The sequence below is a fragment of the Phalaenopsis equestris genome, unplaced genomic scaffold, assembly GCF_001263595.1.
Source record: "Phalaenopsis equestris unplaced genomic scaffold, ASM126359v1 Scaffold000606, whole genome shotgun sequence".
Lineage (NCBI taxonomy): Eukaryota > Viridiplantae > Streptophyta > Magnoliopsida > Asparagales > Orchidaceae > Phalaenopsis > Phalaenopsis equestris.
In genome coordinates, this window is record NW_018165046.1 from 904717 (window position 1) to 920230 (window position 15514).

At 34.7% G+C, this 15514-nt stretch overlaps 1 protein-coding gene and 1 long non-coding RNA gene across 6 annotated transcripts; one reads left to right on the forward strand and one right to left on the reverse strand.

The window, feature by feature from the left end:
* Positions 1-487: 487 nt before the first annotated feature.
* LOC110029829 lies at positions 488-4068 on the forward strand. Of its 5 annotated transcripts, XR_002294578.1 has the most exons (5): positions 488-1138; positions 1632-1759; positions 2685-2793; positions 3322-3557; positions 3647-4068. It is a non-coding gene; the product is annotated as an uncharacterized LOC110029829 (long non-coding RNA). The 5 variants fall into 5 exon arrangements; XR_002294579.1 differs by lacking the exon at positions 3647-4068 and having other exon boundaries at positions 499-1138; positions 3322-3605; XR_002294581.1 differs by lacking the exon at positions 3322-3557 and having other exon boundaries at positions 500-1138.
* A 1696-nt stretch (positions 4069-5764) lies between these two features.
* Positions 5765-15297, reverse strand: LOC110029846 (serine/threonine-protein kinase BLUS1). The gene is made up of 21 exons (XM_020732307.1): positions 14993-15297; positions 14580-14834; positions 14038-14162; positions 13907-13951; positions 13735-13816; positions 13439-13507; positions 13191-13361; positions 13017-13082; positions 12394-12462; positions 12151-12282; positions 11999-12066; positions 11405-11680; positions 9817-9926; positions 9088-9185; positions 8950-8988; positions 7750-7866; positions 7627-7675; positions 7503-7564; positions 6445-6506; positions 6272-6323; positions 5765-5956 (listed from the first exon to the last, which is right to left on the reverse strand). Exons 1-21 carry the CDS (start codon positions 15149-15151, stop codon positions 5951-5953), a joined length of 2112 nt encoding a protein of 703 aa, XP_020587966.1. The 5' UTR covers positions 15152-15297; the 3' UTR covers positions 5765-5950.
* Positions 15298-15514: the final 217 nt, after the last annotated feature.

The following is a 15514-nucleotide window of genomic DNA, read 5'->3' on the forward strand; positions in this document are numbered from 1 at the left end:
ACTGATTATATTGCATAGAACTCTTTAAAAAGGGTAATTTGTGGCTTCAAGAGAAATTTTAAGTTGTGGGAATGCATGAGAAAGCTTAGAAAGAATTTATTGTGTAAATCTCTCAATCTGTGGTGCCATATGTTGGATGTGGTGACGGTTGTGATCGGCTGAAAGCCTCGATCAGCAGTTTCAGAGTAGAGAATTTTCTTGGTTGTCAGGTCTTGAATGTAAAATTTGTTAGCACAAAAAATAACTTGGCAATTATTGTATTTAGTGAGCTTATTAACAGAGATTAAATTATGAGAAAGTTGTGGTGCTCGAAACAAAGGGGGGTGTTTAAGCTTACAATGAGGTGTTGGAAGTAAACCATTTCCAACATGTGTAATTTTAGTGCTTTGGCTATTACCACCTGGTCTGAGCCAGTGTATTGAGTGTGCTATTGTAGATTTTCGAGATGCAGAGTTAGCTGAGTTGTTGCTCCAGTATCTAATGCCTAGTTGGGTTGTTGAGATTGCAGATGACTGGTGACTGCAATGGGCATGGTATTGGCCTTATACTAAAGATTGGTTCTATGTCAACAGTTGTTTGCAGAGTGGCTCCGTTTGTTGCAGATCTAACATATTACTGGTTGTTTCGGTTTTACCTAATTGTTGTTTGGTTGCTTTGACTGGTTGGTGGAATTCTTGTGAAGGTTTATGTTATGCTGAAATTCACCCTTGTTTTTATGAGATATTAGAGCGGTATTTTGTATGTTATTGGTTGATTCATTGGCTAAGTTGCATTCTTCACTTTGCAGGGGAGCATAAAAGTCTTCAAGACTTGAAGGATGCAATTTAGTACAAATTGCAATTTTAAATCATTGATAAGATGGTGGCGGCTAGTTAACGTGCTCTTTGTCAGCCGATAATATGATTTACCAAATTCTTGATAGTGCTGAGATATTGATTCGTTGTGTTGGCCCCCATAGTTATGCTGTGTAACCCTTTCTTGAGTTGGATTGCGCGAGAACGGTTGGTAGCTTGGAATTGTTTTGCAAGATTGTTCCAACTTTCAGCTGTGGTGGTGAGATGAATGATATAAGGATGGAAGAAGAAATGGTAGAGAATCTTGCTGCAAAGAAGTTTCGATCGACATGATGCCAGAGAAGGTAATCTTGATTTTTGATGAAATTGCCGGATTCATCCGAATTTTCCATAACAGGTAGTTTTCTCAAGTTAGTGGGTTGGCAACCACATTCTTGATATGTGACATCAGAAATTTTAGGGAGTTTGGTATGCTTATTTCCTTTATCTTTTGAAAGGAGGCATTGATTTGTGGAGTGCCTTGAATTGATGTCGGCTTGTTGGATTCCATCGGCAGTGAAGAGAAGAGCTCTGATACCATAAAAAATACTTATACAGAAATATAAAAGAAGAAGAAAAAGAAGGAGAGGAAGATAGATTTGAAGCCTGAAGAAAGAAAAGATCTATGTCTTTACTACATTGATTTTAGTCTCATCTCTTGCATATATATTGAAAGAATAGTTACATTATAAACCATTCATGTGGCATAGTTGTAGTTGTGCTTAAAGGATATATGAATCAATTAACATTTAATATACATTTATATTAGTTGATATAAAATGTATCTTTCCATTGTAGAAGCCCTAGCGGCCACGAATGGAAACGCGAGCACTTGAGAGGCGAACCAGAAGAAGTAGAGGCGTAGCTGACCAAGGATGAAGCAAGATGTTGTTTAACCAATCACTGGTGGTGATTGACAATTGTTGGTAGGTGTTCACATGCACTTCTCTTCACGAGTTATTCTTTAATTGTCAGCTCGGTCTTCTCTTCGCTTCTCCCACTTTGTAAAGAATGAGGGTTTATTTATAGTTTTTAAGTGGGGCATTTTAATAATTTAATCAAAATCTCAAAGCACTTCACCGGACGATTTATATTGATTTATTTGTTTTTTTTTTATTTGTTCAATATTTAAGTATCCTAATGATCTAAAAATTAAGTGATTTTGGACTCGGATTCCTCTCATCGAGCAGCTCGATTTAATTATTATGTTTAGAGATTATTTGGCCTCCCAAATAAACCAAAGCTTTTGATTACACTTCATGCTTGATTTGAGCCAATTTAAACTCGGATTAGATCACTCTCAGTGTCACTAGGCTTGTATTATTAAGATTTTCAATTAAACTATAATTTTTTTTGAAACCAGAGCTAAAATGATTTTGAATTCTAACTTGTATGATGACTTACCCAAAATGCATCGTGATTTGTGATGATCATATAAATTCATCGGTGACATAACTTTTCTTGTGTTGGATGCTATCTAATACGGTTATTAATATTTGATAGAGATAGAGATTTAATTTAAAAATTCAATATTATATATGCAAGGATAAGGTTGAAGGCTATTTTAGCCATTTCCCCTCCATTGCTCGTTGCCTTGTGAAATACTTAGGTTCCAAATTTATATTGGCTTATGGAGTCTAAATAATTATGTGTTGTGTAATGCTACCTCATATACATTCTACACTATGTTCCATCATCGATACTAACTCATAGATTTAGATCCTAAACTGCCAGTTCTGTTTGCAGATAATTCGAAATCACTCAATTTAGAAATTTATTTATGGAATATTTTTTAATATTTGTGATTTTTCATTCCATTACTTGATGCGCAAAATTTCTTATTCATGCCAGCAGGATCTGTTGAAAAACTTTTGCAGAATAACATCTAAGAAGTTGCTAGCTTATTCTGCATATCGTATGCACTTTCATTGGATAGTACGGCCATGCCAATAAATACTTGGTATGTGTTTTCTCCTTTATCTTCTTTCCATGCATATCATTTATTTGACTTTGATTCACATCTTGTGTTCAACTCCATTCTATTACACACAAAGCAGTTTCACCTCACACATATTAGGATGAATGAAAAAGGATTTATAAAACCCTATCTTCATTTAAAACTTAATCACTCCTATTTTGTTTGTCCATCTTTGTTTCTTGTTCTTTGTAAATTGTTTATGGCTGCTTGGTATAGATCCCCACTTTCTTTGTTGGCATTCGAAACTAGATGAACAATGCAAATTTTGAATTGATTGACTCTTAACAATTACATGATATGTAGCCCTGAGTTATTTCTGAAAGGGGAACAATGGACAATTTGTTTTTAATGCGGCAATGTAACAATGCTGAATTCTAGTGGATAAAATTTTTGATGAGATGCAATCATATGAATTCTTTGCCATTATTTCCTCGCCTCATTAGTTGTCATAGCCAATCGATCTCTGCTATATTTATCGTCTCTTATCAATTTATAAGTTTCTTCATTTAGTGTAATGGGATCGGTACATCCAAAGAGATGAAATGATGAATGGCTTACTTTTACATGAGAAGGATATATGACAAACACAAAAGCATAATATTGGAGTTACAAATTTGTTGTTACTGTCAACGCTAATCGTTTATTGACATGTTTCATCAAGGACATCAGCATCTAATTAGGGAGCATAATTTTGAGTATGATTTAGATCTGTCTGAGAGAATGATTGGAAGGAATATTACTTGAAGGTTTGTTATGCAGTTTAGGTCAAGATACAAGTTACTTATTTTTCTCCATATTGTAGAAGAATTAGGTCTTGATGATCATATTTTGCCAGGCCAGTCTCTATTGTAGTTATGGGGGCTCTCGCCTGGTCTTGGAGCCGCTGTAAAGCCTAAATGCAGAAGAGAAAGGTGAAGAAAGTTAAAATGCAGGCAACCACGTTAGGGTTGAGGATATCACCTATGTTTGCTTCATTCATTGCATTGTTAATGATAATTATCATATACAACAACAACAAAGCCTTAATCCCACTACGTGGGGTCGGCTACATGAATCTTTTTTCTCCATTGCATCCTATGTAGTGTCATATTTAATGATAATTATCATATATAAAAAAAAAGATAAACATTAATGCGTTAATATGAACTTTAATAATAAGTGTTGTTAATATGAATTTTATGAAAATGGAGAGGAATATAATCACTAATGTGAGAAGTTGATTTTAGTGAGTAATCACATGCAGTCGTACCTCACATCACCGAGCTTAAGGGTTGTTTGTGGCAGCTGTAGTTGTTTGAAGAAGTATCGATGAAATTGTTACAAAAGAAATTGTTATTCAAGAGCTTGTGGTGGCTATTATATATATATATTTTTCAAAAGGTTAGACTGCGGTTTTTTGTCAGTCATCTCATTTTGTCAGGTCAAGTTGTAAAATACAATTTTCCATTACTTCAAAAAGCTGGCAAAAACCCATTTTTCCACAACGGTGCAGTCAAAACCACACTTTGAGAATCACAGGCTGAACTCATTGCATTTAGTGCATTCGCAAAGAATAGGAATTTCATATCTAGGCAATATAACTATTACAGATTCACTACTAATAAGCTTTTGATTGTATAACTAAATTTATGTGGTGAGCATTAAGGTGGTGACATTTATGCAATATAAATGCTATGCTTACAAAATACTGTGAGATCCCAACAAAAATGGGTTTAGAGGGAGCCCCAAGGTTTTACCTTCACATCTTGCCCTTTGAAGCCAAATAAATGAAGATTTTAATGGTCTATTTGCGGCAGTCGCAGTTGTTTGAAAAATCATTTGTGAAACTGCTGAAAAAGATGTTCAAAAAGCTACAATCTATTATAATTTTTTTTTTTCGTAAAAAAGAAACCATTGCTTTTTAGCAACCACCACAGGTAACCATGAATAGTGGGAAAACACAGCCTTTAGCTATAGCTTTTTGAGATCGCATACAAAACATTTTTTTGCTAAATAGAATAAATATTGTGACACCACACTGCAACTGTACCGCCGCCTTAAACAACCCTAAATAGCTTGTCTTCAGCACATTACTCGGGTCCAAAATATTTGAGTTTCATTGAAGATGAGATGAATTGAATATCATCACAATGTAACATCAATCGTAAGATTTCAATGTTTCTCACCATTTTTTAACTATATTTGAAAAATTATAATTTTTTTTTATCTATTTAAGCTTAGGTAGCAGCTATAAATCGTTATTTGATATTTAAAGAATTATCAACAAAAGAGTCGTCATAATCAATAACTTTTTCATCAAAATGAAATTTTTTAAAATCATTATTTAAAAAAAAATTTATTTCACATTGCTTGCAATATAGTGTTTGAGAGTATTGTTATGAGAAATAATTACACTTGACTTCTATCAGAAACATCTCTTTTAATTTTGCCAAAGAACACTACAATTATATATATATATCTATATCTATATATATATATATATATATATATATTCTTGCAAATCATCATCAAAGTTTGTCTTATAAAATAGTATGAAGCTATATTTGGCACAGTTCTTATTAACTCTTCAAATTTGGGGTGATTTAAAAAATTAATTCATCTTTGAATGAAAATTGTTATGAGAAACATATACTTATAGATCTTGCAAAGATAAAATATTAAATTTGGAAGACATTTGCTCCCATTTTTTTTTTTTTTTGCTAATATATAGAATCATTTTTTATATATAATTGGCATAACATTTAATGACAATTTACTTTCTTGCAAAGATAAAATATTAAATTTTGAAGACATTTGCTCCCATAATTTTTTTTTTTTGCTAATATATAGAATCATTTTTGATATATAATTGGCATAACATTTAATGACAATTTACTACTTTTGTGAGAAATTTCCTCACATTGAACTCATTAGTATATCATCTGTTATAACACAAACACCAAAGTATTATTAGATCAATCAAACCTAAATGTTTGGGATGTAGCAGCTAGACAAAGAACAAACATTATGTTGATTGACTCGTATTATCAAATGAATATACTATTGAGAGAAGAACCTTTAAACGCATATTAATTTTGTTAAACTCTCTATTTGATGGTCTAAAGGCTTCTGTTATCTGGAGCTCCACAAAGCAACATTGCTACATCTGCACAAAGTTGAAGTAAAATGATGAATTGACTATCCTTCGTACATCGCAGAAAAAAAAATTTTAGGAAGATTTACATACATACAAGTCAATTCTTATGTATTTACATATCTGACACCTAAACTTCAATTTTTACATATAGACCACCTTGCCTATGCACTAAAAGTTGCAGTTCACTTTTGAAAAGTTAACATAGTGACATATTTGATGTGATGTGAATGATTTGCGTGGCATAAAAATTGGGTGGTATGTATGCAATAAAGTAAATGCCCGATAAATGTATTAATGCTCTACAATCCTATAATTGAGACTTACATTGCTGGTTCTTGCTTTTAGCTTATGCACTTCTTCCTGTGAGCATGCAAGCCTGCACTTAAGAAGAGTAAATACTACTAAGTCTACTAAGTTGATACATTTCCCATATTTTTAAAATAAATCATCAATTGATATTGTAGTGTATGGCTTTATTTCAATTAATTAGTGGTCACCTCCAATGTAGCTCACTGATTTCCTGTAGCAGTTCTTTCTCTCTTTCATGCGCAGTCTCCAACTACAAGACATGAAAACGTGTTAAAGATTGAACGCGGGTAAGAAAACAATTTGTACAGATGGTCGTTAATGTTACCAGCCTGGTCATAAAGCTATTGAGTTTCGGATTGAAATTCCTTTTCATTGTTTATAGTTTTGATAACAAAAATAATGTGTTTTAATTGGGTATTATACATAGAATCTATGAAAAAAATAAAAAAAGTCATATGGTTCATCTCATACGCAACAACAATACCACCAAACATTTATCCTATCAAGTGGGGTCGGATACATGAATCTTTTTTCTCCATTGTGTCCTATTGAGTTTCATCTTTTCATTTAGTTCTAATAAATTAAGATCCTTTTTATAAAACATATCGAAGCATTTTAGGTCTACCTCTACCTTTTTTAACACGAATTGAATCCAAAATATCTACTCTGCTAACCGGATCATCAGGTGGTCGACATTTAATACGATCAAATCATCGACGACTCTCTCTAATCTTGTCTGTCTCTGGAGCTACACCAACCCTTTCTTGGATACATTCATTTCGCATTTTGAAGGCCAACCTTTAACCGGGTTTATGAATCCACCTAAGCATCCTCATCTAAAGCCAGTCATCTAAGGCCAACCTTTTCACAGGAGCTACACCAACTTTCTCTAATCTAAAGTCACTCATCTACCTAACCATTCTCATCTCAGCAACCCTTTAACTTGTTTTATGCTTCTCTTTTAAAGGCCAACTATACGCCATAAAACATTGCAGGTCTCACTATCTCATATAGAAAAACAAATTATATGATTGTGAAATCAGCTACTTAATAAATTTACTTCATTCATCATCATTAGCATTCTCCCAACTATGTGGGACCAGTTTTATGAATCCTCATTTTTTATTTATTCTCTTGATAAACCGGCACCAATATGGAATATTTGTTTGTTTATGGTTGTACCAAGTTGGAAAGTAGAGAAAAAACGACTAACAGATTATCAATAGAGATTTGAAACTAAACTTACCAACGATTTGTCAGATGTTGTAGTAGGTGAAAGTGACGATACTCCATCAACTAGCCGGTTAGCTGTAACAGAAAATAATTTATTAAATATTCAAATTGAAAAAAGATGTAAAAAAATATGCTACCTGATGTATCTCCAGTACTCAACTGCTTCATCATACTAAGAATGTGATCCTGCTTATAAATGATATGTTTACAAAATCCAGAGAGGAACATCAAGTAAATTAATAATATTGCATTAATCATACCCTCTGAACAATATTGCTCTGCAATACAAACTGCAACTGTTGAATGAATGAGCTTGCGTAGCTTGGAGTTGAATCAGCTGATGGTGAAAGATTCGGCGATTGAAGCTGAGAAATCACCTGCACATCCGCAACTTCACGTGAATTCTTAATCCAGAAGTAAAAAAAATGGAGCAAGTCAAACAACAATAAGAACTAGTATCAGTTGACAGTTCATACAGAGAGTTGTCAAATTAGAAAACACTCATTATGTATGTGCACTTGAGCAAATCAGTCGAGTGGATGAGGTGACTTCAATGAAGTAATGACACGAAGCAAGATAATCAGTCTACTGTTTGGAATAGTTAATGTAATTCAAATCACGGCAGCGAACAAAACAAACAGAAAATTAATGCATAAACCACAGTAGAAAAAAAATTCAATGGTTCACCTATCTGATGGCTTTATCGCTTCAAATTTGATTATAACTTTAATTATGGACTTTCACAGGCCTATTCTCTTCAATATCACCTTAAGATGACAACCCCCTTCGTTAATTTTCTTAAAAAAACATATATAACTATTTCTTAATAAGATGGCAAGCAGCAAGCACGCTTTAAGCAACTCTATCCAACTCAAGAGTACATGGTAAGATTGAAAGCCCCGTTGAAACATATATACTGTTTTGGGGCCAATAAACTCCCATAAAATAACATTCAACAACTGTTTTGGAGAATTGCATGCAGAGCAATGCATCCCACAATAGGGTCAATATAGTCACCCGACCCTTTGCAAAAGGACATTTATTCCTAAGTCTATAGAAGTGCAATTTAATCCCGACAATCTTTTAATGTAAGCTGAAATATTCCCCAACACTCTTTTAATATAAGCTGAAATATTCCCCAGGCCCAATTTAAAGGGTATATAGGGACAAATTTAACATTTTTATAGTCTTTAGGACTAACATAACTTTTCTGACTTTTCATGCAAACAGCCAGGGGACTATTTTGGTACATTACTTCTTTTGGTTTACTATTAACTTGTTTAGAAACTCAATTGACTAAGTACTTTAACATGGAATCTTATCATATGGAACTCATAACTAGTGAACAATTTTAGGAAATATGGACATAGAATATGCACAAACAAATGCTATTAACATTGAACAGGGAAATAATAAAAATATTGTAGCTTAGACCAATTATCACAACAGGGATAGCAAACCTGTACGCTATGACTCTTTTGTAGGCCAATGGCAGAAGGCTGCAGACAGCAAAAAAAGGGAAAAAAGAAATCTTAGAATGTAAGTATATGATAATTAGAAAGAGCGTTACCAGAGTGTTACCATGGTAAACATCATACCTTATCAAAATCAATGCTTTCAGAGGTCACCTTGAAGCGCCCTTTTTGTTGAACAATAGGAGTCTTTGTCTTGTCATCAATGTCATCACCGCTTGGAGCTGCAAAGCCAGACTAAAATTAAATATGATAATTGTCATATGAGAAATCACCTGCACATTGCTTGAAAATCGGATCAAATCATTCGATCCGAGCTACGAGCCAAATTAAAGTATCAACTTTATTTTAATCTGATTTTAATCCGTCCTCGGTTCGAATCGGGATCGAAATAAATTATTATGTATTTACATATTTAACACCTAAACATTTAGTTTTACATGCAAGCCCGGTTGGTGAGGGATTTTTATTTGAGCGAAGCGGCAGGGGTTCGAATCCCCTCTTTTCACAAAAAAATGCATTTTTTACTGGTGGGCTAGTCTAGCGGGCCAAGGTGGGTTTGAGCCGGATAGATCTCTCTCACGAGCCAAAAATGACATTCGAGCCGGTTTGTTTACAATTTGAGCTTGGTCGAAAATCGAATTGACCCTCACTGGATCAGATTGAAATTTAGTAGGATCGATCGACGATTCGATTTTGATCCGGTTAAAAAAATTTCGATCCGATTTCGAGCCATTTCGAGCCAACCCTGGATCGACTCGAAATCGGATCGTTCACACCCCTACCTACTAACATGGTTTCATATTTTTTGCAACGGCCAAATGACTGCTGTGTTTGTAATATAGTTCTCCATACCCATTGGTTTGGAGATTTTTGACGCAAGCTCAGAGGGTGATTCATTTGTTGTCTGGGGAACCTCTCCATTCGGATTTATGTTGTTCTGCTGTTGATTTTGTTGCTTCAAGCTGGCACAAAAAAGGTACAAGTCCGTAAAATTAAAAAACAACTAAATGGAAGAATAACAGCCTACACTAGTATAACATCATTCATGTCAGATTTGTTTTTAGATGTTTAGATGCCAACATTTCAAATAAGAATTGGCACAAGGCTTGCACAAATAACTCATACAGAGCTGCCACCTAGTGCACAATTATTACAATTATTGATACTTGCTAAGTGAAGTGTATGTGGCTTTGTGGCAGTCTAAATTGAGGTGCTTGTCACGCCAACTCGATTTCCTTGAACTTTAGTCATTCAAGCAATAATAGGAATTATTGATCACATGGGATTCATCTTTTTAGGATTATCAAGTTTTGACGAACAAAACAGAAGCATCACCAACCAATCTTCACATACTCATGAGAGTCAGGCAGAAAGCTAGGAGTCTAGCCGAAAGCTCGTGCAGGAGATTTAGGATTTGTGATTTTAAAAGCTGGTGCAGGAGATTTAGGATCTATGCTTTTTAACGAAAATTTACAGAGTTAAAAACTCCTAATATTTTAAAAAATTTTAAATGTTTTTTTATTAAAAATTAAAATACGAAGAAAATCAATTAGGATGGCAATGACTCAGTGAAAATCAAAAATTCAAAAGCCAAAAAAAAAAAAAAAACTAACAATGAGTTGAAATCTATTAACTTGGTGAAAATCAGAATATATCCAATTTGAGAAAAAATCAATTACAATCACAAACCAATAAGAAAATTTAGATAAAGTAAAAACATAGATGTGAATAACTTAAAAAAAAAATAAAAAAGTATGACAATTCTAAACTATACGAATTACGTGAAGGTATCAACTTCCCCAATAATTATAAAATCAATAACAGCTCCATAAAACTAGAGTCTCTCTAATATGATCTACTTTCTTTTATGAAACCGAAACTAGTACAATCTCTTTTTTTTTTCTTGAAAAAAAAATAGATTTCCCTTCTACAAGCACCCTAAAAAAACTGCTCAAATTATTTTCGCGATTGACAACCTAGTCCCTCTCACTCCTCGTCTCTTCTCTGGCTTGTGGCAGTGGTATTCCAAACCTCGCCTTCTAAGATTTTTATTATAATGTTAACAAGATATGATCAAGCAAAATAATGCCACAAAGATTTAGCGATTTCCTTTTTGTTCATATGATTGGGAGGCAGTGATTGGTTAATACAAACAAGCATACATAAAACCGTAGGAAAACAGTTGGAAGCTGGTCCGCAGCTAAAACAAACAACTGGCAACATCTTTACATGGCTGTGCCATTTCCTTAAAAACATAGCTACGCCCCCAATGCAAATTCTAGGTATAATAGGCCAAATAATCAATAAAGGAAGCAGAAAAAAGTACCAAGCCATGCTGCTCAAAGAAAATATTATTGAAAATGGATATCCCTGTTATATAAGAAAGACAAGCTTGTTAAGTTTATGAAGCAACCATAATTCCTAAGAAAATGCAGAATACCTTTCTCCTTTGGAAAATGAAGGAACTTCACTGGAGCTATTCCTAAAAATTTTTGGCTCCTCTGAACTAGAAGTAAAACTATTCACATATTTTTCCTCAATTTCTAAAGCGGTTGAAACCTTCTTTTCGCTCCCGCCAAGTGCAGACCGTCCATCTAATCCTTTTTCACAATTTTTAGTGAGATTATCCATCTCATTCCTCTGGAGCTGCATTACAACCTGCTGATCACTTGCCCCCATATTCTTCAACTCATTATCAGATCCATCAGATCGGTTTCTGAAATAAAATAATGTCATGATCAAAACATAAAGCAAGTGACAGATGTTACCGACCGAGAAAACAACTCCGTCTCATCACAGGAAAGAAAAAGTGTAAACAAGCATCATATATGGCAAGAAAGATAAAATACTGCTGAAATTTAGATATAAATATAAACAATTGAAATGACAGAAGGATATAAGTGGCCCAAGAAATATCCAAAGTGAGACTACCAGAAATCACAAATCACGTTGTATGATAAATGAATCAATGGTTGGCTGCTTGCAACTTAAAATATAGAAAACAAGTTACTAGAAAGTGGAAATTGATGCCTACCTCTGAGAAGTTGATGTTTCATCTGGCAGTAAAGGTGAAGAAGATTTGTTTTGGGACCCATCACTTTCCTATTGGATTGGGAATCTGTTAAATATGAATCCAACGTTGCAACAAATGAAAATTGTACAATTTGAAATGACTAAGGGATATACAATGTCATCATGTTCCTTCAATGAACAAATTGTGGAATATGACCTATCTGACATTTTCTCATGTGAACTGTCGCACTCAAAAAAGGAATTTGAGACTCCTTGATCTTTTCCTGCATCCTCATTGCAAGGAATCTAATGGGACATAAATAAAACTGATAAATAAGGTCATATAAATTGAATGACAGGCATAATAAATACAAGTTCTATAAATTTAATGTGGAAGGATATAGGAGAAAGGTGCACCAATGATGCTTGGGCCTTCAAGTCATCGATATCAAAGTTCCACCCACTGATTCCTCTTTTATATTCATTCTGGATAAAGAAATCAATCAGTTCGAGTAACATAGATGAATATCATAAATATTCAATGGCGATCCAAATGATTAATTAGGCAGCCTTCAAACAATGAATAGGTAATGTGAATCAAAGAATCATTCAACTAAAATTAAAGAAGAGTCAGATAAACGGCATAACGATATGAATAAACAGGAGTCAAATGCCTATGATCTATTGCTTAAAGAGCAAGCGAAAGTCTCCGCTAATGCTGGGGAACAATCTTGACATTCTCTAAAACTAGAGATCTAATCTACTGAAGCCTTGGCTTATTGCATTCACATGTTATTAATTTTTGCTTATGCTCCTAATAAAGTTGCTTTGATTCTTTCTGCTGTCATCTTAATCAACTAGTTGTCCATTTGGAACAATAAGAGGTTCCTCATTTATAGGTAATGCCTTTGCCACAAATGAAAATTGTTCTTTATATGTGTAGATTTTCAGCTAGTTTATCAATATTGCAACAATAACCTCAGTAAAAAAAAAACCTTAACGACTTAAGAGAGGTGAAAGAAAGATGCAAAAATACAAACTTGTGAGATCTCCTCTTTCTTTCCATCTGGCATTTTCTTTTGTGCAAGTAAGTCTTCTTCCTTCTCCTGCAATTGTTTTTAATGTTATAGAATCAGATAATGAACTGAACAAAACGATTAATGGAAATGCTAATGTTATGAAAACCAGGAACCAGGAAAAACAAAATTTCCCACCTTTAGAGCTTGGTATCGATCACCAAGTGCAGCCAAGCCTTCCAAAATTTTCCGCGCAATATAATCATTTGATCGAGCTTGCTTGAAGAATGTGTGTTTTAACAATTTATGAGCAGTAGGCCTCTTCGAAGGATCTTTAACCAAGCAGGATGCAATCATATGCTTGAAATTCTATAAGAAATGCATGACTATGAATAACTATAGTTCCAACTAGACTGCGTATTTTGTAGAATACCAATAAATCATACCCTTGAAAATTTCTTGTCCCTTTCATAGTCAAGGCCTGGAGGTGCATTTTGCAAAGTCATCAATAAGACCTGTCCAATGGGAATCAATTAAGAAATTAGCCTACTTAATTTCATCACCAGCATAACTCATTCACATGAGGTTAGAACCATTAAACAGAAAAACGATGTTCTTGACCAAGTTATCTCCAGCCTCAAGCAAATGTGATTTATAGATGAATACACTTTGCACTAAAGATTCGGTAATATAGACCTCTTAAACAATTTAATATGTGAATGCATACATATGATTAGAATACCTTCATTGGAGGGTATTTTGAGAAAGGAGCATGTCCATGAGCAAGTTCCAAAGCAGTTATCCCAAAAGACCATATGTCTGCCCTGAATATCAGATGTCAAAGGCAAATATGTAAAACATCCTTTAACATAACTGAAGAAGTAATCATCAAAGCAAAAAGTTAATGGACCAACTTGAAATCATAGCCATGCAACTGTTCCATCACCTCAGGTGCCATCCTAGTAACAGAAGAATTTGGCTCAATAACTAAGCATACCAGCTCTTACATATAGTGCATAGTGGCTCTAAAGTTTTGAATGCAAACCAGCAAGGAGTCCCAACAAAAGTATTTCTTGAGCGTTGTCTATCACCTGAATCGAAAAGGCAAGCAGAAACCCCAAAATCTCCAAGTTTAACTCCACCTTTTGCATCAACTAGGATGTTGCCAGCCTAAATAATAGCATCAGAATTACGACTAATCATGATGTAATCAAATAAAAGATATAATAATCTAGTTGCATGTTTCTAGTTGTCTTCCAGCCATGAGAATATGTTCGGTGCTTTCTTGGTATTTGCATTCATAAAACCATAACAACCACGACAGTAAACTACTAGTAGTTAAAGCATCGAAAACACAAAATAGTTGGCTCAATTTGTCTATTTTCTTTCTTAATTCAAAAGTAAATTATGAAGGTTTCCTCGAATCAATGTAATTGGATAGTTATAATGGTTTATCAATAGCCCCTTAATAAAATTCTGGTCAGCTGACTGATACTTCATCTCGGAACCACCCATTCATATTGTAAGCAATCAAAGTACTGTATCAACAAGGAAGCCAATCACAATAAATTTGAGCAGATAACTTACTTTCACATCACGGTGGATATGACCATGATGATGAAGATAATCCAAACCCTTCAGCGCTTCCTTCAAAATCGTCGCAATGATCAATTCCTCGAAGCCATTTGGAAATGCTGACTTCATGATATGGAGACAAGAACCCCCTGCCATGTACGGCATAACGACCCACAAGGTGTGAACCTTCACGAAGGAGCAGTGAGCGTTGAGCACGTTGGGATGGTCTATCAAAATCATGGTCTGAGCCTCCCTCGAGATGTTGCTCTGCATCCAATCAAAAACGAAAAGCCTTAATAATCTTCACATTATGAAAAATAAAACACTAAAAAACCGCCATCTAATGTATCGATTCAATTTCTTCAACCGATCGAAGTAGGAGGACCCAACGAAAGAAGAAGATTAAATTTCAAATAGGGAAGAACCAGATCGCTTCCTTGGCGCTCAAAGTCGAGAATCTTGATAGCGACGATCTCGTTCAGAGGGATACAGAGAGCCCGGCGCACGACGGCGCTTGCCCCCTGTCCAATCAACTCGTAGAGCTCGTAGTCCTCCGGGCGGATCGGATACTTCTTCCTCTCCATGGCGGCGACTGCGACCTCCTCAGTGAGAGAAACCCTAGAAGATGAAGAGGAAGAGGAAGAACAAAAGTAGAAGAATAGGGGATATGAATCGGGACAGAAATGGGAGGCATTAATGGAAGGAGCGAGGAGGACGATGCAAAAGCGCCTCTCTCGTGAGGAGAGAGGTGGAGACGAGAGAGTGACCGCAGCTTGCGGGACGACGAGTTGTATGGCGAGAGCTGGCATTTGTATCCAAAAAGCGCGCTATATGGAAAACACAAGACGATCTCTAACCCCTGAGCGCGCGAGCATATATTTATATATAGAAAATGTTTATTGCTGATATTATTTTATGAATTTTTATGATATATATACAGAGCTGCC

Excerpts from the sequence above, each read along its gene's own strand:
- LOC110029846 (XM_020732307.1), bottom strand. The coding sequence starts at position 15,151 with ATGGAGAGGAAGAAGTATCCGATCCGCCCGGAGGACTACGAGCTCTAC. Across the intron at positions 12,067-12,150 it reads TGAAGGAACATGATGACATT|GAAAGTGATGGGTCCCAAAA; the intron begins GTATATCCCTTA and ends CCAATCCAATAG. Across the intron at positions 8,989-9,087 it reads AAAGCATTGATTTTGATAAG|CCTTCTGCCATTGGCCTACA; the intron begins GTATGATGTTTA and ends TGCTGTCTGCAG.